This window comes from Podarcis vaucheri, assembly GCF_965113315.1.
Source record: "Podarcis vaucheri genome assembly, chromosome: 5".
Taxonomy (NCBI): domain Eukaryota; kingdom Metazoa; phylum Chordata; class Lepidosauria; order Squamata; family Lacertidae; genus Podarcis; species Podarcis vaucheri.
The window spans coordinates 64,099,708-64,127,638 of record NC_138763.1 but is presented as its reverse complement, the minus strand read 5'-3'; the positions used below and the strand labels follow the sequence as shown (position 1 = coordinate 64,127,638).

At 41.1% G+C, this 27,931-nt stretch overlaps 1 protein-coding gene across 2 annotated transcripts in view; it reads right to left on the bottom strand.

Moving 5' to 3' along the window:
• ADGRA1 (adhesion G protein-coupled receptor A1) overlaps positions 1-27,931 on the bottom strand; it is a 322,886-nt gene that overhangs the window by 59,199 nt on the left and 235,756 nt on the right. Inside the window, exons 1-5 of one of the 2 annotated variants that reach the window (XM_082225337.1) lie at positions 18,918-18,953; positions 18,454-18,661; positions 17,270-17,478; positions 5,014-5,141; positions 1,249-1,372 (exon numbers count right to left, since the gene is read on the bottom strand). In XM_082225337.1, the coding sequence (XP_082081463.1) occupies positions 1,249-1,372; positions 5,014-5,141; positions 17,270-17,478; positions 18,454-18,661; positions 18,918-18,938 (690 nt within the window). In that variant the 5' untranslated portion in view covers positions 18,939-18,953. Of the gene's footprint in view, positions 1-1,248; positions 1,373-5,013; positions 5,142-17,269; positions 17,479-18,453; positions 18,662-18,917; positions 18,954-27,931 lie in introns of those variants that run through there. The other variant, XM_082225336.1, reaches the window with a different exon arrangement.

Sequence of the window (27,931 nt, the reverse complement as noted above, 5' to 3'; positions counted from 1 at the left end):
CCATTAAAAGCCAAGAGAATAAAGGTTAATTCCACACAAGATAACACCAGATCAAGTTAGTTACTAAAGTCAGCGGTAAAGAGGGAGGTCTTTGAGGTCTGCTTAAAGCCTGCAAGGGATGGGCTCATCCAAAGTCCCATGAAACTGCATTCAACAATTGCAGTGCCAACACTGAGGACACCCTGTTCTCAGGCCATACAAGCTGAAAGATATTCCTAACAATATGACCAGACCATATTGAGTGCCTTAGTCCCATCGCTCTCTGACTCTGTATCAAAGTTGGTGCAGCAGTCACCTCATCTGCAAAATGCACAGCTCAAGGCTTCCTCAGAGTGAGCCACTGAGTGTTCTAGGCAGTAGAGGCTGGTGTCCATTGGGACTAGCAGCGTAGAAAGCAAGGAGACTAACAGTAGGTGAAGGCAGAGAATGTAATAGCCACAGCTACCCCATGACTGGTTGTAAGTAGGAAGGCAGGTGGGTTGTGGGATACTTCCCAATTCTCCATAATGGGCCAGTCTCCAATAGGGTCTCTTTTTGTGAGTCAATACCTAGGAGACCTTTAGCAATCCATGGATGGCTTAGGAGACCCTTTCTATCCTAAAGCTCTATAGAATTGATTGGAGCGTGGGGGAGGTAAGAAGAGACAGGATGAAACTCACTCTCACCCAGCAGCAAACTCCAGCTTCTGCACTTTCACTTAATTCAAGGCACAGTCTATTTTTAAAACAAGATGCCCCAAAGTGTACTTAATAATAAACACACATTCGAGTGCTGATGACATAATTTAAAAGGCTTAGAAATACTCAACAAAGAAAGCCGCTCTTAAAACTTGATCTCAAAAAGATCTACAAATAATAAACAACTCTCAGTATATTTCTAAAGCGAAAGGGGGGGGAGGAGGAGAATCACTTGTAAATAAAAACAACGCAGAAAGAAGTTAATGGACTTGAGAGAGATAATCCTAAACATTTTTGGAAGTCCTACTGAAAACAGTATGATTTACTTTCAAGTAAACATGGTAGGAATGAGCTGTAAAACAGTTCCCCATGCCTAGAAAGACAGATAAGATCTCCTGGCTGCACTGTGGCCCTTTAGTACTAAGAAAAATCTTTACATTTTCCAAACAAACAGCAATTGAAGATCAATGCATCCATCCATATACATGAAGAACACTTAAGGTCATCAATATGTGCAATTCAGTTTTTGTTCCATTATAAAATAAATGCTAATTATAATGCATGCACTCACCGCTTGACAGATAATTGGGTATTTTACACGATTTATTCCACCAGCAAAAACAGCAAAAGTGAGAGCAGAATGGAAACAGAAGTTGAGAAGCATGTGCCAGCCTTTCCTGCTGATTCGAATTGTGCTGTTTGAAGTTAACAAAAACAAAGTCATATAACTATTGTGAAAAGCAACATATAAATCATAACAACACATTGAATGTACAGCCCTGAATTCCAACCCAGGAGTCCTTCGGGTGACCGGAGGAGCTTGGAGTTGTTTCAGAAACTGTTGAGCCAGAATTGTTATTTTGCACCAACAAGCCTTGCTTCCATAGAGGAAGCATTACAGAATTGCAGTGTTTGAGCCTCAACCTCTTTCTTGGGTCACTTTCTCTGCGTTATTTCACTGAGTTCTTAACACCACTGCCCTCTGAATACATGTTAGCAGCCATGCTATTACCTAACTCCATGATCCAGTTATCCTGCAATGACTCAGATGCAAGTGAAATCGTTTGTTTAACCAGGGGCTACAGGGGTAGGCGGGCAGGATCTCTCTATCTCTTTGTTTTCCTATTTTAGCGTTCAATTAGCCCTTTGAATGTGTAAACAAAACAGAGCCCAAAGCAACCTTGAATGAGGTTGTTATGCAAAGAAGCTTTCAGAAAGATGTACTACCTACAGAACAAGGATTGTGGCTTTTGCATTAGGCTTAATTAACAACAAAGTCAACATTTATTTGGCTGTTGCCTTTCTGTCCCACTTTCCCTCCAAGGAGCTCTGGGCAGTGGGGTTCTCAGGCAATCTGTTACCAAAGCTGGCTCTTGTGGCCGTTCAGCTTCAGAACTGGAACAGGCAATGCATCTCTATGGCATTCTCTGAACTAAGCCATGTGCTATAGGAAACAAATGAGCTCTCAAGCCAAGTACTCATGTCTACTCCAGTGGCATGCAATTCCTTCTCACGTAACCCTAGAATCTGGAATGACTCAATGAAGCAGAATGTTGGGAGGTTCAGGACAGACAAAAAGGAAGTGCTTTTTCATGCAGCACATGATTGAATTAGAGAATTCAACTCTGATGGCTTTAAAAGATGGTTAGATGAATTAATGAAGAATAAGGCTACCAAGGGCAACCAGCCATGACGCTAGTGTACTACTTCTTGATTGTGGGCTTCACATAGGGACCTGGTTGGGCATTATGACAAGAGGATGCTAGACTAGATGATTTGGATTGATCTCTCAGAGTTCTTCTAATGTTCTTAATGGAGAAGCAGCACAACTCATTCCTCATTGGCTACAGAGGCCCTGACCGCATAGGAAGGAGACCTACTACTCTGCTCGCATACCACAAAGATTGCATAAGTACTGGGCCTTATTCTAGAGCACAGACAATGGAGGAAGTAGCTTGATAAACAGACATATTGATTGAGATTTTCAGTGCATATTGCACACTACTGTATGCTAGAGGAGTACGAAACACCCAATTAATGAAGCATAGACAAAACCAAGAAGCAATACATCAGTTATTGCTGATTTATGTTTATAGAGTACAATAAAACAGCATTTCTATGCTAATTACTTATAGCCAATCACATAAAATGACACCCATACACAAGTAGCAAAATGCCTATCGTGATGATGAGTGATGTTTGTGTGTGTGTGTGTGTGTGTGTGTGTAGAGCCTGTATATTGAGAGAATCCCTGGAGATCACTATAACATAAGACACACAAGGGACCTCACCATAAAAGTGTCCTCGTGTGCATTGGAAGAAAACTAAATTATTCACACCAATGGGAAAATTTAAATGCTTTCATTCCAAGCTAACATCCAGGTGGGAACTTCCAGTATCTGGTGTCCCTACCACTGAATCAAGGCTGCTCCTGTCTGGATAGTCCTATCACAAATAATATTTATTGATCCCCACTAGCATAGGAACGGGCCATCCAGATGTTGCTAAGCCACAACTTCCACCATCCCTGACCATTGACCAAGTTTGCTTGGGACTGCTGTGAGTTGTAATTGATGTCTACAGGACCACAGACTCCCCATCCCTACACTCGAGTGTGACAGGATGTTGTCAAGCAGCTTGTACAGATAACAACTCAACAAAATTTGAAGAATGCACGGGCCGCTACACAAGTTACAGCAGAAAACAGGTACATTTAAAGAAGACGGAAGAAGCCCACTGCTATCCCATCACACTTGTGGGGGCTACATGGCCTTTTTCTCATTCTGTGTGCTATGGAGGGACACATTTGGGAAAGCATTGCCAATGAAGCTTACCAAGGCATACTGTATGCACAAGGGTGGAAAAGATGTGCATCCATGAAACACGCTATGGAACAGACGTCTGTACGCTCAACACTGTTAACGCAAACTGACACTAAAGGAGACCTTAGTGCTCTTCAGTATGTGACAGTGCACCACTCATTTAATGATTAAGACTGCAATCTCATCATCAACTACTAAAGGATTTATTTGGGGTGACACCACTATGTTGTGTCTCTGCATGTGGCCCAGAGTAAAGCACTTCTGTTGGAGCTTGTTAACGTATTACAGGAACATCTCACAGAAATGTAACACTACGGTAATGTGCATGCAATAATTTCTTGGGGAAAGGCAATAGTGCTGGTAGGTGCTATGAGCCAATCACTGCCATTAGCTACTTTGGAGCAGATGCACTGATGATACTTATCAAATTTGGATAGGGGCGGGTGCCTCTCCACCAGCCTCCTGCATCTCCCCCTTTCCCTGATTAAAATTTTATTGGTTGCAATGGGCAGGTGCAGCAGTGGCAGGTAGCGAGAAGGGCGTCTGCCATGTCCCTCTATCCCCTGCTCCCTCTAAGTCCCAATGAATGCTGTGTAGTGGTGCACCAGGATAAAATGCCTGGTGATGTATGAGAGAACTGCATCTCCCTTCACTTGCCCTGGTGCCTGAGCATCTTGCGCCTCTCCCTGTGTGTCACTACTGCTGCTCCTGCCAGGCACCAAGTATTTTTAAGAGAAAGGGGGGCATGGGGAATTAAGTGCTTTGGGAATCAGGAAGGGCTGGAGCAGAGGGAGGAGTGCAATGATTTCTTAAATGCCAGATTGCTTGGGAAACAAGCAAAATTATTTCTGATAGTGAGGATGAAATAGCTCATTGCTGAGCCAGTGCAACGTGAACCAGGGGAAGCTCTTCCATCTCTATTTTGCATGTTTTCTTGAAACCACACAAGCAAGATACAAATTATTCAAAATAAATAAATAAATAACCCCACCTATCCTGCCAGCCTGGAAAATGAGTCCTGGATATTCTAAGTAAATTAAAAGTAGTGTAAGTATATCCAAGCTCCTTTGCTGGGTGGCTGAGATTTCACCTACAAATGTCATGACAGAGGGATGTCCCACCCCTCACTCATTGCAAGCAACCCATCAAGCTGTGGAAAGCTGGACAGCATCTACAGCAAGGATACACTGCTTCAAGGGATCTAAGCAGGTAAAGGTGGCTGGGGTAGGGGCAAAACCACCTGGTCAAGTCCTCGGCTTGCTTTTGGCCCCTTTTTGGCAGTTCACAGCTCCCCCTCCCCCCCACTGCTGAGTCTAAGTGCCATGGGGGGGGGGATGCAGGGTACCTGAGATGATAACATTTACTAAATCATGCATGCCAGAATTCCTGCTGCCTCCAAACATCTTAAAATTGGATGGGGTGGGGGAAATGTGAGTTTTGAGCACTTTTTTTTTACTGCAGAAAATGGAATGGAACAGAGGCTGGCTCAAATGAACTGTCATATTCCTTCTTACCTGTGATGCACAATATAGGTGATAATTGAAGCAAACAGGCACAACAGCATGACAGCAGTACATGCATAGACCACAGGGTGCAGGAACTCCCCAGGGTACTGGGGGAGGGTCAACACTGTCTTCAGATCCTGCCAAGTAAGGAAGACAAAACAGATTAATCTTCTAAAAGTATACATGAAAAAGACTGCAACCCAGTGCAGCGTTATACTGGACTTTTTCCAAAGGTTTTATTCTTATTATTAATGGTTGTTGTTGTCAGTCAGAAACCTTGATCTATAGGAACATGCCTGAATTTTAAGATTGGCACCTGAGACTCTGCTCTCTGGTTCACCAGTGAGTACTTGGAACTGAGCCTTTTGAGGGTGCCTCTCATCTTGGAAGACTGTTCCCAGGAATCTGTTTGGTCCCTTCTTTGTTGAACTTTAGGAGAGCCTTAAAGACTTTCCAAAAATTTCTGCTCCCCATGTGGGTAACTTTATGATGCTCTGTAATAGATGTTTTTAACAAATGCTTTTATCCTTTAATGTCATTTTAATAACCTGGAATTCTGACATATGGGCATTTGCTATATGTTTGTGACTTTTGATGCTGCTAATTGCCTTGCAAGGGTAGATACCCTAAAAAATAGGTTTAAAAAAAACTATTTCAAAAACAAAAATATATAAATCCATGGTTTAGTCTAATTATAGGTACCGTATACATGGAAAGAAGTCAGCTAGTTTTATATACTATAGACAACAACCCTGCTCTTGTTTACATAATCAGTTATACCTGCATGAGAGAGCAATTAGTCAGAGTCTGCAATTTCACCAGGGATCCTTGTCCTGTCTTTCAACTGACTTTGGCCTCTCATTAGCTCCTTGAACCTTTGTGGAAATAAGTCCACATTCCTGCACACCATTTACTGCTTCCCTCATAAGCAATATGACATTCTTCCACACAATAAATGCTTGCCATTCTTTGACAGAGCTCAGAATCAAAACTGAGTCATATATTTCCCCCAGTTTGTGGGGTCACATCCATGCCATACATTTAAAGCACTCTTCAGTCATGACTTCACCTGAAGAATCCCAGGAACTGTAAGAAGCTGGAATTTTAGCTTTTTGATGGGTTCCCCAGCAACTCTCTGAACCCTTAACAAATTACAGTTCCTGGGATTCTTTGGAAGAAAGCCATGACTGGTGTATGCTTTAAATGTATGGTGTAAATATGACCTAGGTTCGATTTTTGCCAATAAAGTAAGCCAACCCACTTGACTAGTTCAATGAATTAGCAAACTGGTATCTTGCAACGGAGAAAGTGATGCAGATAGACCTATTTTATTTATCCAAGAACATAAAGCAGAAGACCTAAATAAATGGAGCTAATTATGAAGGCAGTGCCAGGGGCTTATGGATTCTAATTCAGAGAGCAGAAAGTCTGAGAATTTCACCACCTTTGACCTACAGAATCTGTACGTCAAGTGGGTACTAAGGGTAGCATTATGATCATTTCTATTCTTAGTATGAATAGTACACCCACTCTGTGATCACTAGAACTCCAATTCCAGCCAGTGCCTGAACAATCAAAATATAAATTTTAAATTTTTATCTCAGCCGAAAGTAAAGAAATTCAGCAGAATTCCAGCAGTGTTCCCTCCTCTCCAAACCAAGGTTTCTGAAGCCACTTACAAACAGAAAGACAGTTCCATATACCGTACAATCATAAAATAGACAGTGATACTGCGCTTTCAACAGATTTAAAGCAATCATTTCAAATACCCATCAATCAAATATAAAAACTGAAAGCACTGAAATTGTAACAAAGTCAGCTACAAATCAACACCAGCCTGCCACTCCCTTTACCCAGCCCAACAAATCTTCCTTCTCATTTGAAACACCTTGGATTTTTTCTAAAGACCAAGAGCGAACTGGTCCAGTAATCCACCCACAGACCTGAATGCAGCCAGTTACGCGCTGCCAGAAAAAGAGGCCAAAAGAAGAGACCAGTATGCATGAAATTTGCATCCAGTGATTTATATACTGTTGCATGTCACCCAACCTCTGAGCAGTGCAAGATTCCAGGGGGTCCAGGTTTGTGTCTCCTTTGGAATGAGGCACAGTGGAGACTGTGGTGTCTTTATGATATGTGATTTTTTTTAACACATATATACAACCTGACCCTGTGATGGAGAGATTTCACAGAAGTAACACCCAAAAGGGTCTTGTTTCTCCATAGCCACAGGCTTGGATTCAAGCAGAAATCAACAGTCTCTCTGACTCTCTCTCCAGCTTTCTGCTTTTCCCTGCAACTCTCTGATCTCAACTCTGGCTTTGTCTTTCTAACTACTGCAAGTTGAGGGATGGGCCTCACTGGCTCCCACCAATTTGCTATCTCACATTGAGCCCCTTTCCTTTGTTCCCCTTAACGGCCCATTACCCAGGTGATAACCTCATTAGGTGTCCTATATTTTAACACTTGCTGAATCCAGGGATTAGAAGGATCTCAGCATACAGCCCAATACTCCAAACTCATAAGAACACACAGGCACAAATTTAGAAACCATTATTATAATTTAAATAGAAACACAATATATATCACCCTAGAAAGACACCAATCCTGTTCTGCCTGATAATCAGGGGCAGCTAACTGCTGACGGGCAACTTCAAAGCTCCTGCTCTACATTCCTATGGTTTCTCATCCTTAAATCAAACTTGGACTGGACACCTCTCAATTAGAGAAGACCTTTAAATCGAGGAATGTCAGCAGATAGCTCTTCAAAATACAGTGGTACCTCGGGTTAAGTACTTAATTCGTTCTGGAGGTCCGTTCTTAACCTGAAACTGTTCTTAACCTGAAGCACCACTTTAGCTACTGGGGCCTCCTGCTGCCGCCACGCCGCCAGAGCACGATTTCTGTTCTCATCCTGAAGCAAAGTTCTTAACCCGAGGTACTATTTCTGGGTTAGTGGAGTCTGTAACCTGAAGTGTATGTAACCCGAGGTACCGCCGTAGACTATTGTATTCTGTAAGGTAGGACATACAACCACTCTAGTCCCAAAGGAAGAATCCAATTTCCTCTTGCACAGGGAGACATGGTTGGTACCCATGTCTGGGAAATATCTGCATGGGGTTCTTCCATATTCATGGTACTTTTTCCATGAGATAATTTCTCCTAGTACTAAAATGTTCTAATGTACCTCCTCATGACAACCCAAGTCAGCTGCTTCTTACCTGCTTGTTTTGCTTCTGTCAAATTGTTCAACTCTCACTTGCATAGTGGGTACTGACATGGGCTGCTTTATGAAGACCCAGGAGGCATTTAAGTAAGGCCTCGTTTGCTCTTTGATACTGTACAGCCTTTTCATAGATATTTCCAGCTGTTCTGCTGTCTGCAGATGACATAAGAAATACCTTTTGCTCACTTTGTGAGCTTTCAAATGAAAGGAAAGCTCTCTGTTTATATTATAACATACATATTCCACTGAGGATAGATTTTCCTGTATTATTTTAAATTAAACAGGACAAAAACAGGTCTGAAGTTGAGGAATGAATCCTAGATGTGATAAAGCAGGGGTTCTCAAGCTTTCGGCTCCCATGGGTGCCACTAGAGGTGTCTGGGGGAACTTGTGTGTCCAGAAGTGCCACACTGACAGCCCCTGTTATCCATTTAACACAGTATTTCCCGTGCCTATAAACTGACCTGTTCTTCAATTTTGGGCTGTGTGTTCGTTGCTTTAGAAATTGCTTAGCCATTTCCTCAGCACAAGATGGGAGCTTGCTTGTGCTTTGGGTATTTCTTGTAATAAGAAATGGAAATTCTGCAGTAAACACTGTGCAAGAAGGCCTTCTGCTTGCTTGCATGTATGTGGCTGGCGCATGCCAAGGCCAATCTGCCTTGGCCTTTGTGCATTAAGCCTTGATTTCTAAGGCCACGCAGAGAAAGGGTTACGTTATGTCTAATGTAAAGAACATCTGAATTAGCTGTGGCCAAGGTATCTGTAAACCCTTGGATGGCATTATGCATAAGTTTAATTGTAAGCAGTGCATTTGATTGTGATGACACTTGGGATTGTTGAATATTTATGCTGTGATTCTGCACCTATTTATACCTCCAGAAATGTAAGCGTGTGCAGCTCAGTGCAGAACTGCCGCCTTAATGTTCAACAGGAGTGCTTCTGCCTGCCACTGTTGATTGCTCGGCAAGAAAAACAACAGCAACAGCAGTGGCTTCCAGCTCTCACTAACGTAATCACTGTTATGGGCTATGGAGTCTGGTTAGAATTCTGTTTACAGGCCATTTTCACTTCGGAAATTTATCTAACTGTATAGTGCCAATGTCATGATTCTAGGAAGTAACAAGGTAAGTACTTCCTTTTATGTTGCTATACAACAAAACACCAACAACACAATTTTCTTTTGGGGTGGGGGATAATACAACTGGAAGTTCTAATGCTACAATGGCAGCATTAAATATATGAGTGGAAAAATACATACAAAATAACAATAGTGTGTTGCTTAGAAGTGTTTCATTTAGATAGCCCAATTCAACACATGCCTTTATCTGGGTGTATGTATGTAATCACAGGATTCATCTCATCATATTATGCTCAAGTGCCTCTATGAAAGCTAATGCCATATGTCTTGTTCAGTAGAGCCATTTTGCCTACAGAAGAGTCATGAACAATCGAGCCTTTAAAGGCCATTTTCATTTAAAACTAGTCATAATTTCATCTTTAGCTCACTTCTGATCTGACACAGTAAACCTGTCAAGCGATGAAACTTTAAGCTAAAATACCACAACGTATTAACGGCATTGTAAAATACCCTTTATTCTGTTCTGTACACAGAAAACTGATTTCATTACAGATACATGATAAATTAATCTTGTCTGCCTTTTAATGATAATTAAATCTTATTGATCTGTCAGCCTCCCCTGAGTGATCCCCCGAGAGAAAAAGCAAGTGAAAGATAAAGATATTTTTTTTCCACACAGTATGCAAAGTAGTGTAATTGTCCATCACATCTGAACAAGGCAGTTTTCTGATTTTATGTCCTAGAGGAGAATATAGAGGACATAAATATTGGTAACTGGCAACGGATATCTGAATTTTTAGAAGACGGGACACTGAAAAATAAATATCTAAGCATGGCTGAAAATGCAGAAGGACTTCGAGGATAAAGTCTACATAGATAAAGAAGCAGAAAACAGTAATTGCATCATCCTTTCCATGGGAATTATTCTATTCCAGTAGTTATAAAATAGCTTCAAATAATAGAGGACTTTTATTTCTCTTCCATGGGGAAAAGTTGTCTCAAACAGAAAAATCTATAATACAGAGAAACTGTATATAAATCTTTATGTCATGGAGGAGAAGACAGCTTGAAGGGTACCTAGAAGCAAACATCTGAGTAATGGGAATATGGTACTTGAGTCTAGAAATGTAGCGACAGTGTGGGGAGAGGTGGAGAGGAATAAATCACTATGGACATTTGCAACTGAGGTCAGATCCTGTGTCTGATGAGGTAAGAGGCTAGACCATAAAAATCCATGCAACAGTAAATTAGTCAGTTTTCACGTGTGGCAGCGCTCAGTTCTTTCTTTCTTTTTTGCTACTACATCCTAACATGGCTACTCCTCTGGAATACACACCTGTTCAACTGTTTGATGGGGTAATTTTTTTTTTAAAGATTGTGCAATGTATTGAATTAACTGTAGGGGGATAGATGTTAAAGACAATACTATTAAAACAACACAACTTGTTTTAAAGGACTTTTCTGCTACTACTTGATAAAATCATATAATTACGAATGGAAATAACATTTGAGCATGGCAAACATCTAATAAAACATAAAGCAGTCCAATAGATTTCAGGTTGGGTCCAATGGTGGCGAAAGCACGGTACCTGATTTCCACTGACTGCCCCTGCTAGCTGCAGGCCTCTGTGCCATACCCCACACTTTTCCAGAGGGCCCCCACAGGCCGTAGGACCAGATCTCCAGGAGAATGGAAACTTAAGTGTTAGGGGAAACTGCAAAAGACTTGTGCTCCACCTTTTGCCAGCACAGCCACATCAGATATCATCCTCGGTCATTACAGAAACATATTTCCATTTTTAGTATACTGATTTACTTGGGGAAATCCCATGGGCTCTCTGTCCCCCACTGGAAGGGAGGCAACGCTCAGTGAATAAACACAGATCATCCCAAAAACATTTCCCATCTATCAAACTTCATAAAATGGGATGGAGTGAGGAGGCCTGGGATGAGGTATTTAGTTGGGGTAACATGCTTGGTGCTGACTCCTCTGTAGTTTAATGAATCTTTCCAAGTAGTTATGGATGCAGTCGTTCCTATCACAAAAGAGCACAAGGCTGTTGTACCTAGCTCAGCAAGGAATGCTTTTTCTATATCCTACGGTGGGTGGAATGGTGGTCCATCGCCACAAAAGAAATGGAAGTTGGGGGCAGGAAAAACACGTTACTGTTTCATGGGGAAGAAATGTATGTGTGATTATCATAAATTTATTTTATTGACTTGGGGGGAAGGTAAGGGGGACAAAGCTTGGGGTCAGTGCTTGAGAAACTGTAATAAGGACTGAAACCTCTGAACGACTTACTGGAAAAGTACTTTAAAAAGAGTCTTACATACATCCTTTACATCCTTTCCTCAGTGGGACTTACTGAAGAGACATGCACAGGACTGTACTCTTAATTAAATTTCTGGAAGCATGCTAAAGTCAGCTGGTTTGTGGGCTACCGCCACAGCCTAAACCAATAAATCATGGCAGCGATTTCAAAACAATGGCTCAAAAGTTTCTGTGGAAATAAGGCAGCGATTTTGTTTTACTAGCAGAGAGAAAGTTTTGCCAACATTTTATGTCGATTTACAAGTTCTGGATTTTCAAGGCTTCAAATCCGGAACAGACTGCCATGATTCTAAAGGAGAAATGTCAAAAAGACAAATGGTTGATCACTGTTTTAAACAATGGGTATCTGAAATCAGGCTTCTCATGTAACAGTGGGCAGATCCAGTCTAAAGAAATGTCAAACATTCAGTTTCTACCACAGATAAGACTTTTCTATAAAAACTTCACTTCTCTCACTAAGCTGAAAATGCATGCTTAGTCTAAGGTATCGCCATAATCACCCCAATGAGGTCAACTTTGTCTAAAAAGAGAGTAGATCAATCTCTAGAAGCATACTTGATCTATCTAGACACTAGATTTACAAGCCTATAGCTCCTAATCTACATAGTAATGATTTTTTGCATGAGGTTAATGTAATCTGGCACAAGGGATCCATAACATTACCTAATGAATTGGCATTCGATGTCCGTAACTTGACTTATATGGACACAGAAGTATAAGGGATGCAGCGCATCTACACTTCTATACTGTACAGAGCACCATTTCAGATTTTGGGATAGGAACAGGAATCTTAGAGAAGTTTAAAGACACATTTTCAGATAGAATCAAGATTTAATTGCAAAAAGCAGTCTAAGGTCATCTGTGGTGGTTACATTTTTTATGCCTCATAATAACTAGAAGCATGTTAGCAATACAGGTCAAACACTTACACTTGAAAAAACTTTTTTTAAAAGGCAAAAAGACCTGATATTTGGCATACCCAGTACATAGGCTCATTTAATTGTTAATATATTGAGTGTCCAGATACCAGGGGTGGCTAACTCCCTGTTTGGGGGCCTGATGTGACTCTCCAGGCAATTTATTTCTGGCCCCCAAGCTCTCGTCAAAATTAAGGAGTGACAGCATTTATTTATTTTAAAGCAGACCTAGTGCTGGAATGGGAAGAGAAATACTAACTTGTCCCATTATTCTTATTCTTATATTACTACTACTCCCTGTATCTTCTCATTGTCTCACATATTCATTTTTTCCTTCAATTTATTTTATGCCCTCCCCAGAATAGTAATTAATACACATCTGCATATCTGAAAAGTGTTTATATTTGTAATCCCACTTTGTAACTTGCCTCCAGAACTCTTTAGTGCATGTCTTCAGCATTTCTGTTACCTTGCGTGACTGTCATCACACAAGGACAGGTGGAGGCATACACACTGGGAAGCCCTGCTCCCTCCTGTGCATCACTTCCCATTCTTTACAGTCATCCGTGAACAGTCCTCCAAAGTTCTGGAGTAAGGAACCTCCTGTGTTTATGGAGGTTCCCTTTGGGGATGAGGAAGGGGTGCACCAGAGGGGGGGAATGGCTTGCCAGTGCACAATTGCACAAACTAAGGGCTTAGCCACACTTCCTCTTGTCCCACTCCTTTTCTGTGGGGGAAACCGCTCTTTAGAGCCCAATCAGAGCCAATGGCAGTTCAAGTCTTCCCATTTGTTCTGATCTATCACTAAAGAACGTGTTTTCCCTTGGAAAGGAGTCTGCTCAAACCCAGACTTAGAAAGACCCATGCTTCTGAGGCATGTGGATGAGCCCAGCAGAATGAATGAAAAGGGTTTTTGTATGGCTCTGATTCTAAACATATATTTCTGGGCAGAAATCTATTGCTTCTTTTTATTATTCTAAACTTAGTATATAAAATCTTGATTTTTCTAGATCTGGGAATTACATTAAATATTATACGATCCTGTTGCTCCCAAACCACTTAGGGAGCACAATTAATAGGATTTAATTCTTATCATTGCCTTTCCAGTTGGTTCCACTCCGAAAGACAATCACCTCTTATTCTGCAATGCTCTTAACATCTGCCACAAGGACCCTGGCAGCCTCCAACAGGGAAGAATTTCCTACAATCACATGTGATTCACTGTGCCAAATCCATCCCTGCCAAGCACTTCTTCCTCTTGAAATGTGTGTCGGGCACTCAGGCCCAAGGGCAGATGAGACAAGCAATTTGAGGCAGGGGCCATGGTGTCTGCCGGTGTAGAGTAAGGACCAAGAACCCAACCACAGTCAGAAACATCTCTAACTGTCGGAAGTCAGCAGATGTCAGATAGCTTTATAACAGTCAGTGGCAGCAGAATGATGCTCTGGTGCCACCTAATTTCCTAGACTAGGAGGATTATGGGCTGTGATACAAATCTCTTGGATGGAATTGCCTTCAGTTTCCTCCCTTAATCAGCAGCCAAGTTGTACTGGGAACTAATGCTGGATCTACTGAATTTCTGGCTTGACCCCATCACACTTGACAATATTTCTGTAATCTTTCCACCCTCTTCCACCTGAGACCATAATTTTTTTTTAAATTTAAAGTTACATTTTCCAGAATGTATGCAAACCTTTAGATACAACTGTTAATAAAAAGCATGAACATATTGGGAAATATTGAATGAAACACAAAAAATGGATATATTACGCTGATATATTCCTTTCTATCTTGGCTACACCAACACTTTAAACAACTGAGCAACATCAAAACCTTTCCACTTGCTTGAACAGAGAAGGGGCCAGCCTATAGAGACACCTGGATATTTGCTTCACAACAAACAACTCTAACACAAAACCAAACTGTAATAATTAATCTGACCATAGTGTCATTGCTCTAACAGTTTAACAAAGAGATGGGCTAATTTAGGCCTACGCTTTATGCTGTTACACAGCAGGATTTACATTATCCTTGCAGCTATGCAAACAACGTTCACAATCGCTATTGCCTTACTAACACACTTTGTCTTACTGCAGCTAAGCCTCAACACAATAATACTCCATTAAGGTTTGGTGGGGGGGGGTTATGTTTCCATGTAATTTAGAACTCCACAATGGTTTTTCTTTTTTTTTAAATTAATCTATATATCCCAGGGAACAACAAACCATAGGGACTGCTCACATCATTTCAATTGAGTTTGCAGTAGGTAGCTTTCCTGGTGGATTATTTCTTCAACACATTCACATACTATGTATCTGCAGAATTATCTCACTTAAGGGTGCTTCCAGATGGGTGTTAACTGACGGATTGGTGCTTCTCATGCATGCAAGATTTTGCAACATCCACATGACATCACTGGCATCAAAACGCCAACCTGAATTTCCCCCACCTCCGCCATTAATCCAGATTTATTTTTTCCAGGGAAAATCCAGTAAGGGGAAAAAAACTTAAAACCCCCAAAGTCTGTTGCCAAAGACCCATTTTTGATACCTCTGTGACCTGTTTGCAAAGTACACTCCTGTCCGGAAACAACCTAAACTATTCAACAACACTGTGAGGTAGATTAGGCCAAAAGAGAATGACAGGCTGAGGGCCACGCAATGAATAGTATTAAAACCAAGATATATCTAGATCAATTCCAATATTCCACCCACAACAGGAGTTCATATTTATTTGGCATGTCTATATTACTTTCTTGCTGGTATTAGAGAACATGTAACTGTTACCTGGGCTAAAGAAAAACCATCAATTATCACAATAAGAGATGCCACTGATAACAGACATCCTTCACTGAGTATCTAGGTATTCTTCACCCATATTCATGTCAAATCTCTAACTTTAATAACCCAAGATGTCCTATTGCAGATGAACGATTTCAAATGACATGGTGGTTGTTAGAGATTTTCACTGATAATTTTAGAAGCTCCAAGAAATCATTCTCAATATGATGATGAAAATTGGCTTGTTTTCAGAGGTATGGAGGAGGCATATTGCTTCTACATACATTGCTTCTACATACACATACTTCAAGAGCAGGACTGGGTGAACAAAATCATATGCTGTTTTTGACATACTAAGAGTTTTAAGTAAAAACATGGTATATAATGAAATTCCAATCTTGTAACCAATCTCAGTCGTTATGTTAAGACCCACTAAAGGCAAAAGAATGCATAATACTGCACACATCAGATTACATGAACTTAGAGTTAAAACGTATGAAGTCATCTAAAAATAGATCCATGGTATTTGTAAAGACCAGAAAAACCAGAGTTTCTCCCATTCCCATTCAAAGTTTTTAAGTTCACCACTTAGAACTGACTCAGTTCTAGGTAAGCCCAAATGGGTGTGGTACCTGCACCAACAACAGGTGCTTTTGGGGGAAAGAATCTTGGGAACCAGGGCAGAATTATCGAATGAACAGCTAAGTGTTTGAATATAACTTTATTTGCCAAAAATAAAATAAAAAAGTGCTATGTTAATTGACAGCATTTGATCTTCAGATGGATTCTGAAGTATTCTGCAGTGGCTGAAAAGAAACGGATCACATAACATTGAAGGCATTCCGTTTAATAAAATAGACAATAACATTTGAATTTAAGGACTCCTTGTCACAGCCTTGAGCCATGATTGGTTGACATCTGCGCTTCATCTGACAGCAGCAGATTGGTATTCTCTACACACGTCCTCCCAATTCCTGTCGTCTGTGTTTGCTGCCCTTTACACATTACACACACAGTGCATTATTTACTCAACTATAAACCTTTCAGTAACGTTCACAGGCAGCACCTTCTCTATGCAAGTATGCACCAAAATTAAGGCTAGCTTCAATAGCATGGTGTGCAGACATGAGGACTGCCTCTTACAAAATGTCAAGTGGGTCTGAATAACCCTTCTGAACACTGTAGGAAATATTCCCTAATGTGGTTTTCTCCAGCTGCATCTGTCACTGTTTCATGTTTATTTCTTTGTTTGATGCGATATTTTATTTAGTGTGCCTTCCGTATCAGTCATGGTAACTTTCAGGTTAACGTAATTCTTAAATAACTGCATTGTGAACTCAAGTGTGACTGAGGACAACCCTCAGCAGCCTTGTGTGCTAGCACTGCACAGAAATATTTTTTTTCTTTACAAACAGCCATTTAGTAAAAAGAATGCTGTCATCAGCACACAGACGTGGATTTCAAGAGCAGCCAGCCAGGGCTACAGCATCCCTGTTTAGAGAAGCAGGCAATCTATTCTTTCCCATTTATTAAGTGATTCAATATTGCAGCATGCCAGCAACTAATTAGTATGATCAACATAATGCTGGACATTAACAAGGGTAGTCATCTCTTTGGAGATGTAAAGGGCCTAGGATATATATATATATATATATATATATATATATATATATGCAGTCAGCCCATTTATTTGTTTACTCCCCCACCGCCAATAGTGTCTTGATGGAACTTTGATTTTTTTCAGTATTCCATTAAAAGTCATTTGCGGCAAGGCCTGTAATTAGGCAATATGGCTTTGCTCTTTTCACTCGTAGTTAACTTACTTTCTTCAAAACAATCTCATATTCAACTGAATGCAAAAATAATTAACCAGGTACCACGCAAGGAGACAGACAGACATAGGCACACACATTTGCGAAGTAATATACTCACCATTAGCACTGCAAAGTTACCAAAGTGAGTACTATGAAGGGTAGTGATGTTGCCTGTAGAGCTGATTATGTAGCACCCTTCTCCCCACCAGCCTCCATGTCCATCTAGAAGGTCAAAATCCCAAAAGACTGCAATGGGGTTTATACCCTGTGTAAAGTGCTTCAATGCTATAGTAAGAGGACTGGTGAGGTTTCCGATACTGCACCCATCTGCAAAAGGAACAAACTGAATTAGAGCAATGAAGTGGAAAATGCTTTATTGCTACATGCTCCAGACAGAGGTTCTTAAAATTTTGAACATACACACACACCAGAAAAAAATTAGCAAAAATTCCCCCCCAATCGATCCCCATAAAAGAGGTTCTGGTCATCTATGAAAAGTTTGGAATAGTTAATATTACCTATAACTGCCATTTAAGTCCATTGGTTTTCAGATGATATGGTAATGGTTCATAAAACTAGATTTACTACAGAAATACCATGAATTAAAATGAAGTTGGACCATTGCTTCAAGTAAAAAAGGGGTGGTACTCCTCATTTTTTAATTTTATTTTTTTTGCTACGGTTAACAGCTAAGGCATCTTTTTTAGTACAAAGCTGAAATCAAAACCTCTTAAAATGTGAAAAGAAATGGGAACACAGTTCAGGATCAAACAAAAGGTTAAAACTGCATGGGTTGAATATTTCATCTAAGGAAAATATTTAACCTATTATTTTCACCTTTAAAATCACCTGTTTTAGATTTATGCTATCAAAAAAACTGATGGCTATGACTATGTAAGCAACAGGACTCTCTCTCTTTCTCTCTCTCTCCACTGTCCCACAGATTATTAATCTCAAATTGTTAATCTCCAGGATTTGCATTTCAATAGTCATGGTCAAGATTAAAAAGCAACATCCCTCCCTCCCACCCTTCATGCCATCTTTACTTTTCTTATAAACTTCAATAAGCAACATAAATAATAGTTCTAAGAAAGGAGAATCATGTGTTTACAGCTGCAGTGCTTCGTCAATGTGCAAGTTTATTTGAATAAAGCCTGACAGGTAGGAATAAACCCACATACTTGCGTTAAAGCACAGGCAATTCTCCCATCAGCAGACCTGCGTACTTCACTGCACCATTCTTCTATATACTCTAATGTATAGCCTAGCTCTCAGATTAAAGAAGCAGCACATCACACTTACCTATTTTAATGAAGACAACTGGCGTGCCAACGGTCCTGTGCTTCCCATAATCTGCAAGGTTAGATGAGTTTGCAGTGCTCGGGAAGAGTTTTCCATTCCGAAAGGCAATAAACTGTAGCTTGCAAGAGGAGTTATCAACAGATTGCAAGGCTGAAGACGAAGAGAGGACAGACCGTGGCAAATGAGCTGAAGCTACAGCCACGGCATCCTGTACAATGAGAGGAAAAAAGAAAATTTAAAATGCAAATCACAACAGGGCTGCTTTCATTATGTTTTAAACTCCTGTACGAGAAATGTACGCTGCCTCTCTTCTTTTCCAACATACTAGAAGCAACCAAAGGAGCAGGAGCTGTAACCATGGGAATAGGATTGGTACAGTGCATATTAAAACAGAAAACGTTTTGATTGAATGTGCGAGTCTGTATGGTCAAGCTCCCTGCTGCAGAGGTGAGAATGGTTCTTACCATGCCTGCTAGAGGGTCCATCAACACTGCAGATCTGATTTAAAGAGACAACCTCTACCAGGTTTTCTCCTTCACTTAAAACAGAACCAGACAACTTACATTAAAACATATCTCTCTGAAAGGGTAATTAAAGGGGACTGAAATGTGTTTTATTAATACAAAGAATTGCATCAGAGGGTGACTCTAAACACTGAAGTATGCATTGCAGTCGGTTTCTTATTCCTTACTCAGACCATGATTTCATCCTTAAAGAAAATCACTCATCTCACTGTTGCAGGAAATGTGGAAACACACACACACACACACACACACACACACACACCACTAATGTGCTTGAAGCAGGAGGCAGGGAATATATTGAGGCTGTCAGACCACAAGAATGGGACAGAGTTGTGACTGTTTACATGTTTTTAGGTTACTGAAACAAAATGTACATACATTTGCCATTACATTACTGAGCTGTTTCTGCTTCTACTTAACTCCTCTTTCCCTTATACAACTGGTGACCTTGTCATCATTAAGCCCAGAGGCATGAATGGGGAGGGGGAGGGGTGCAAAACAAAAGGAGGGGAGAGACAAAATAAGGGGCTGCCCTCTGATTTACAAACTCCTGTATTTTGTTCTTCTCTCTCTCTCTCTCTCTCTCTTTCTCTCTCTCTCTTTTTATAAAAACACAGCAGCATGAAGACTGAGTAATTTTCATCTCCCCAGAAGCAAGATACATGTTTCTATGGCATCTCATTAACATTTATTGCCCCACACTTTCTTAGAAGCAGCATCTTTGAAAACAAGGACTTATTCATAGGGCATTGGTACCAACTATTCCTTTGGAGCCAAGGGGGCAATGGTATTACTGCCCTGTCTTACTCCACAGTTGAGTTGGTTTTTTAAACATAAGTTCAGGCTTCTCTAGGGCCGGTCCTTACTATTAAGTAGGATGACACAGCTCAGCTTATATGGTGGGTTTGAGGGGGGGGTCACAATTAAGAAGCAGCAAATAGTCAATTATTAAATCTGTTACTATATCTTTGCCATCATGGAAGGTTCCATTTGCCCCTCCCCACCAGGTAAATGCCAAAATGTCAGAGTTTCCTCCAGTGCCCTGTTGTGTCTACTGAAAATCTTATTGATGGATGAAGCAGATGATGGGTTGTTTAGGTAAAGGGACCCCTGACCATTAGGTCCAGTCGTGGCTGACTCTGGGGTTGTGGCACTCATCTCGCTTTATTGGCCGAGGGAGCCGGCATACAGCTTCCGGGTCATGTGGCCAGCATGACTAAGCCGCTTCTGGCGAACCAGAGCAGTGCACGGAAATGACGTTTACCTTCCCGCCAGAGTTGTACCTATTTATCTACTTGCACTTTGATGTGCTTTTGAACTAGTAGGTTGGCAGGAGCAGGCACCGAGCAATGGGAGCTCACCCCGTCGCGGGGATTTGAACCACCAACCTTCTGATCGGCAAGCCGTAGGCTTTGTGGTTTAACCCACAGCGCCACCCGCATCCCTGACTGGTTGTTTACAAGGTGGTAAATTTCCATAGTATGAATATAACTGTTTTGATGGGCAGATTGCAGATCAGGTTTGTAAACATAATCTAAGAAAGCAGGGAGACATCAGGTCTGTATATTGTCTGTAGAAGATGACTGATCAGCAACTGACTTATCCACTGGTTACATGTACAGCACAGCAAGTTACTGTTTGGTAAATGTTTAGCTGCATTCACCACCAAGCAACAGGACTTGGGGCTCATCTGCTTGGAGATTTTGAAAGTATCCCACCAAGCATTTTACAATAGCTTTTGTAAGGATGAAGACAACCAGTTGCTCTGAAGCAGGGGTGAGAAACCATTTTTCAGCCTGAGGGTCACAATGGACAACTTTCTGAGGGCCACATTGCTAGTGGTGGTGGGCATGGTTAGCAGCAAAAGGGGGGGGGGATGTGACTCGTTCCTTTGTACAGTAGGCTACATTCTAACCACACAAAAGTATGAGATTACTATACATCCGCACACCCATCTTTCTGTTTTCAATTCCAATTCCAGCCAGGCAGAAGAACACAAAAGCTACAGAGCAGGGCTAGTAAGGTCAGGGGAGAAGGCTGTGGTCCAGAAAGAGGTGTGAGCACACAGGGAGGTCTGGAGGGTGGCCTTTGGTCCCTGATTCCCCACCCCACTCTAAAATGTGGTGAAACTGAAGTAGCAATAGCCAGTGAAGCATTTTGTGCTGAGAAAACCCTGTTGGCAACCACGGGATTGCATGGTGTTGGTTTCAGCATCTCCTGTCTCTACTGCCATCTCTAGGCTTATAAAGTTATGAGCTGAAATTTCCTTCCCCCAGTGGCTGCTGGAGGTTTTGCCTAGTGAACCGCCTAGCCACTTTAAACACACATTTGCTGCCCTAATAGAATGTTGTTGAAAAGTCAATTTTTTATATTTTGAAGGAAGCATGAAGAAGAAGCATACAGTAGGTGAGAAAAGAAAACTTGTAAACATAGGTTGTTACGTCTCTGCTAGAAAAGGAGATTCTCACTGCTGGCATTGGGGCAACTGGGACACCTTGCAGTTTGCAATGTATTTAGTATCAATTGCACACTGCATGTTATTGATCGAAAACACCCTAACATTGGCTGCGACTTTCTTTCAGATATTGTAAAGAAATATTGCATAACTAACAGAGCAGACATAAAATTTTGAAAATTAAGGCTCAAATGAATCATTATCACAAGCATGTACCCCACTTCAAGTTGTCAGGATACTGGTAATATCCATTCAACAATATTTATTTATTTTTTTAAAGTATGGGATTACATTCAGAAAAATGCTGCACACATGATGCTCAATGCTTAGGCCAATTAGCAAGCTATTACAGCACAGTTAGTCCAATCCTGAAAACACAAGACATGCTTAAATCTCTAAAAAATATATACCAATAGACATAATATTTACCTATGCATTCCTTTTAACAAAATGATTAAGCAGGAGCTATTTTTTGCTGGATTGCAGTTCCATTCAAAACAATGCTCATGTAACACATTTATACTGTAATCCTGTACATGCTTATCCAGAAAAAAACCCACTGAGTTCAATGGCCTTACTCCCAAGATTGCACTGAATGCAGAAGGATCTAGGCAGACTTTCTCTGAATTATGACAAAACCTTGATCCAAAATTCCATATTCTGTCACCAGTAGGACTTTCTGAGACCACTCTTGTTACAAACAGCATCCTACACACCAAACCAAGCACCCCTAACATTAACAATTCAATATCATTTTCTGTAAAGTAGCCCAGTAGACACACCCAAAGGAACTCTTTAAAATATAGGTTTAAAAGGAAAAAGAGAGGCATCCAGATATATAGATGGGGAATTCCTAGTACTCTTGAAAATGTGAGAACATTATAAAAAAAATATTCAGGAATAATATATTAGGGAATGCCGTGTCGCAAAGTGAAGAAAACTTTGATTGTAATCCATGTAAGGATCCCACTGATGCGTATGGAACTTATCAGAGCTTATAGTATAGTGGTTAACAAACTCAGTTAAGAATTCCTGCTTGAGTTGTAATGAAGGGGTAGTTTGGCTGTGAGGAGAAGCCATTGTTTCCTGCTATGTGTACAAGCTTCAGGGTTATGTATTTCTTTGCTGCCCCCGCCTTCTCTTGCACAGCTGTGAAGAGGAGAGTGGAAGTTTTTGCTTCCAATTTTAAACAAACAGAACAATTTTATTTAAACTTGTCAAACTCTCTTTAAAATGCAATTAGTTAGAATGAGCCAGGATCAAACCGGGGTTTCAGATCCCAGCTTATTTTGGAACCAGAGTCTCCCAAGTTTCAAGAAAATTGATTCTGACTTCATCCTTGTGACCATATACGGGGAGAGGAAGGGGAGGGTCTGAGGCCCAAGGCTTACACATGTGGTAGGAAACCCATTACATCTGCATGAGTCCTGTTGTTGCTGGCACCTGTCCATCTCAAGAGACAATGGAGTGCGCTTCCAAGGATGAAGTCAAACTGCTGCATTAGCAGCACTGAAATGACATCTCCGGGGCACGAAGCCTGGGCAATGTGTATGGAGGACCTAGGGTGCCTAGATAAGGCCCATCTTTTGGCCTTGCTGGTGTGGTTCAAAGAAAAGCACAGCACCAGCTTGGTTGCAGGAGATGCCAGAAGGAGGTGTACAAGGCATCGTCCAACCATCTTAGGAACTCCACTCCGGATTTCTGTAGGGTTTACTCCTTAGCTTTTCCTTCACCCAAAGATATCCCACAAGGCAGCAGAGGATTAGGATCAGAATGTTCCTTCTCCTTCCCATGTTGACAAACCCCATCTGCCAAATGTATATTAAATGCTTCAACGATAGTCTAAAAAAACTATATATATTGTTATTTCTGTCACCATCAGACATAGGGTAACAGTATTACCAGCAACTAAAATATACTCTTTCATAGTTCCTGAGGGTGGGAAGTGGTGATCTGCTAGCATGTTTTAGAAGTATAAATCATTTGAAGTTATTAGTCGAGTTACTAGTGTCAAGTAGTCCAGTTGGGAAGAATGGATACTGAATTCATATTCAGATTAGACTAGACCATAGGGCATATGGAATATGAAAACTCTAGTATAGTACAGACCATGATTAAGAAAGGTTTCTAGCTGAAAGAAAAGCAGTGCATTTGAACCTGTCCAAAATCTAATTAAAACTTTCTCTGTCAGGGAAACATCCCTGTTAAAGAAACATGCTGATCTTCAAGGCTGTTAAAATATTTTCGTATTGGGGCATACCTAGATTATGGGAGAAACAAATTCTCTGGCCTTGTGTAGTACATGCTTCATTAATCTTAATACATAAATGAGAAGCACACCAAGAATAAGCTAACGGAGCCTTCATATTTGAACAGCTCCTACTGATGAGCTTATATAAGCTTTCAGACAGCTAATCAGCAAGAAAGGTATAGCCTTATTTGCTTTTCCTCTGTAGCTCTACAGACTTTTGATCATAAATTTTAAAATATGTTGAAGTGGTGAATTCATAGAAATATTGCTGAGGAGTGAAAACCTGTGATGTTTGGCAGAAATTTATCTCTAATCTTCTGAAGCGTTAGCGAGCTATACAGATGGTACCTGCCCAGAGATTTCAAGAGAGGGTCATATCTGGCTCTAAGCCTTCCCGTCCTTTCTTAATGGCACATTCATAGCTCATATTGCATGTCACCAAGTCATTTCATCAACAGCATTATCAGTTCATTCACTCTTCTCTATCTCAGCAGCCCTTCCTCATAAGATAATATAGCATCCATTCATTCATTCATTTTCTTCAACTCATTCATCCTCTTCCTTCTTTTGAGCAAAGAGGTTTATGTAATTTGTCTAGGAATGAGGATTTATCTAATTTTAATATGCTTAGTCATCCTTTCTGGTCTAAGAAACACAGAGAGACATGATGATGTGCTGCTGTTGAGGCCATAACATGTCCCCTTGTCATCCGATGTTCTTCCTTCTTGTGTAGAACCTGAGATGCTCTGTCTGCTGCCACCCTTACAGCCCACAATTTGGCTGTGATCCAGAGGGGCACCCATGCAATTTTATGAAAAATCTGGTCTTACCAGTGAAGTTGAGAGAGAGAGAAATCTGGCTAAACCTTGCTTCCTACTTCTACTGGTGTAGGAGCCCCCTTTTGTAACTGCTGGGGTGTAGGTGTACCAGAAGCCAGCCAGTAGTGACTGGTTTTGCCCTGCAGTAACGCTGGCTGGAATCCCTGCTCCCAACACACTCAGCCAATTCGGAAGAGCTTATTAAGAGAGAAGGGAATGCTAGCCTGTCTGGCGACAGGAAATGGTCTGCTCATTGTCTATACATGGGTGGACCTCCAAAGGCCAGATTACTGTGCCTCTGGTGACTCTGCTTTTCATTGTGTTACAGTTAGAGCACTAAGAAGTACATTGCTATGGTCACAGTCACAAGCTGATAGGTCCAGGAAGAAAACAATCCCAGGATTTAGATATAGAATGAGCAGTCCTCTTTTAGTATTGGGTTACAACTCACCCCTTGTCACAATTGATGTTGAATCCTATAGCTGGTGCTAGGACACCAGGCAGGAGCTGTCGTCGAGAGATGAGTTACTCTCGACGACTACTCTCTCACTCAAGCAAGTGGTCCTATAAGGGGCCTTGAGGCTACTAGGCATGTGCCAACCCACCTCCTGGTCTGATGCCATTGCCACACATCCAGGTGGCTAGGTCACGGTTGCAGGAAAGGTGCTATCCATTTTCAAATGTTTTTACAGCTGGCCTCTAGCAGCACAACAGGTTGTCAGAAGCAGGACCCCTGCCTGTATATCAGGGTAGGGAAATGGATCAAGCTAGAGCCTTCTCTCCACATGGGCCAAGTTTGACAGGTAGACAAGGCCACTGTACTCAGGTGTTTTCCAAGTCCTGATGATCAATTGTTTGGTAGGTTTTCAAAGTGCTTTGCAAAGCTCTATGCAAGCAGGAACCACCAGGTGATTGTTGTCATAGCCCTATCCTAAGCCCCATTGCTGAGCAACCAAGTGCAGAGCTGTGTGGGATAGGAGGCCAAACAAACAGGAGATAGGAGTCTCTGAGATATGTTTGCTGGCAAGCCAAGTCCACATGAGAAGTCTAGAGTGTTCTGAGGGTTGGGCAAACAGCTGTCCATGTAGTTCAATGTTCCAGGGGTCAAGGAAACCAAGCGATCACAAAGCCAAGGGTCCAGATGGGGAGCAGCAAGGTAGGGCCAGTAACCACAGGTGTTCCCAGCATCTGACTGCTGACAAAAGCCCTGTTTAAGAAAGCTGAAGCCAACTGGTTCTCATCCGTGCCTTCTCCTCCATTGTCCTCAAAGGCCAATCAGCTGCAGGTGGAGTCAGTCCATTTCCCCTCCCTTCAGACTGCTGTTCAGTAGGGAAGGCTGACTCCTGACCCATGACAATTGTCAAGCAGGTGGGTGTGGCCTGGCCGGCCAAAAATGGATAAGAGGTTTCCCACTACTACTTGTAAGGCATACCTTGCCACTGAGAATCTGTATCCAATAAAAGTTGTGACTGGTTTTCTGAAGAACTTCTGTCTCACTTCCATCCCTCCTCTGTGTAGATCCACTCCTGTCTGAAGGCTTAAATCTGCCATGACAGAGATTTTCCAGAACCTTCAGCAGTTCTTTATAGAGTCCTACCCCTTTCCAAGTATATTACCTTTATGTTTTTCATAACTGAAGATGGACAAACTTTCTGGTATAGAGAGTGCCAATGCTCCATAGTAAAATGTTTCAAAAGCAGACATGCTTTTCAAACCGCAAAACCACAAGACCACAACCACTTGTGAACTTTTCATTGGCTGCTTTTCACTGGCAGCTGGGATGCACTGGAAAAAACACATGTGTCTACTGTATATTGTCTATGTGTATATCTTGTTAAAAGTTAAATGAATGAATGAATGGCTCTGGGTGAGTGACAAACTGTACATATATCAAGACATATAAAAGATCACATAGAGATCATTACAATAAAAACATCACAGTACCCAAAGCCATTTTTTAGTTCTCTCTCTCACCATGCACTCATGCTCCCACCCTGGTCTTCCCTCAACACTAGTTGAATTCCTCAAAACAGAAAACCAAGTAAAACAGAAGGCTATTAAAATGTGATCTGCTTGCGGTGGCTGCATTCTGCTATGCTGATAGCAGCTGCTTCCATACACAGGCAGAGCCTGCAGTTTCATACACTACCACATGTTCCTTTAACTTAGGTATCATGGTGGCATGAAAACCTGCAGGTTGTGTTCGTGGTCAAGAAGCCACACAAATTATTTGCTACTAGCAGGGATCAGCCATAACAGGCATACAGGGTAGCGTGTGGGGTTGAGTTGTGTCCTATATGAATCATTCAAGAATAGAAAGAGAAAGAGGTGAAGTTGGGTAGGTATTTGTTCATTTGGATTTCTTCATGGCCTCACAGCAGGATCTGGATTATATCACGATCCATTAATAATGATGGAAATGTCACAAAAGGTATCTTACAGACTACCATTAGTCATACTTAGCCAGAAAATTAGACAGAGAGAGAAAACACGTGGTACTGCTGAATGCTCCCAAAAGCTTGCAAGCGAAAAGACAAGTGCCCTGATTCAGCTCTAGTTGTGTACAGGTCTATGTGACTAAATGTGAATGAGCTAAGCTGAGAGTAATGCAGCGCAGGCCATCAGCTTCCAACCGCCCACTCAATGCATGGCTCCTGAGCTTGCAAGTGAAACATGCAGCACTGGAGTTTAGAAAACTTCTGAGTATGGATCACCTCATCTAGATCAGGCTGAGCAAGCAGTTATAGCCATTTATGCAGAAGTATTCATCAGAATACTAAATGCAGATAAAAATGTTGATGGAAGCATCTGACAAAAAACAGAACAAAGTGTAAATTTTAGAAATGGGATAATCCACCAAGCAGGAAAGGGACCAGATGATGATGATGATGATTTTATTATTAATCATTTTGAAATTAATCCTGTGGCTAACAGGGTGTTCTGAGAATTTTATTCATTGAGCAAATAATAATAATCTGTGTTTGAAAATTACAATTATATCCTGGAATTTTAATGATTTGCTCAGAAGGAGCCCTTTTGGCTGCAAAAAAATTTACTCCAGGATAAAAACGAGAATTATACTAAAAGGTATTTATGCTACATTGTGTATGCTTTCATCCCAATTTTTAATATGTTACTTAAATGTAAACCTTGGTAGCTTCAATGGAACTTTCTTCCAAATGACTTCTTGAGATCAGAATAATTCCTCTATGATATCGCTATAAGGGGTCCGAAGACATTTCATGCAAAACAGTAGGGGAAAAAAAGTTTCTCATTTTACCCCAATTCAAATTAATGTCCTGGATTTTCTAGTTTTGTTTTCTTATTGTTTTGTTCAAACAAGACAGAAGGTTGGTCTCTTATAAATGACTCATCTCTTAGAATTTGGCCAGTTCTCCTGTAGTTAGTTTCCAGAAACCAAAATCTAGCT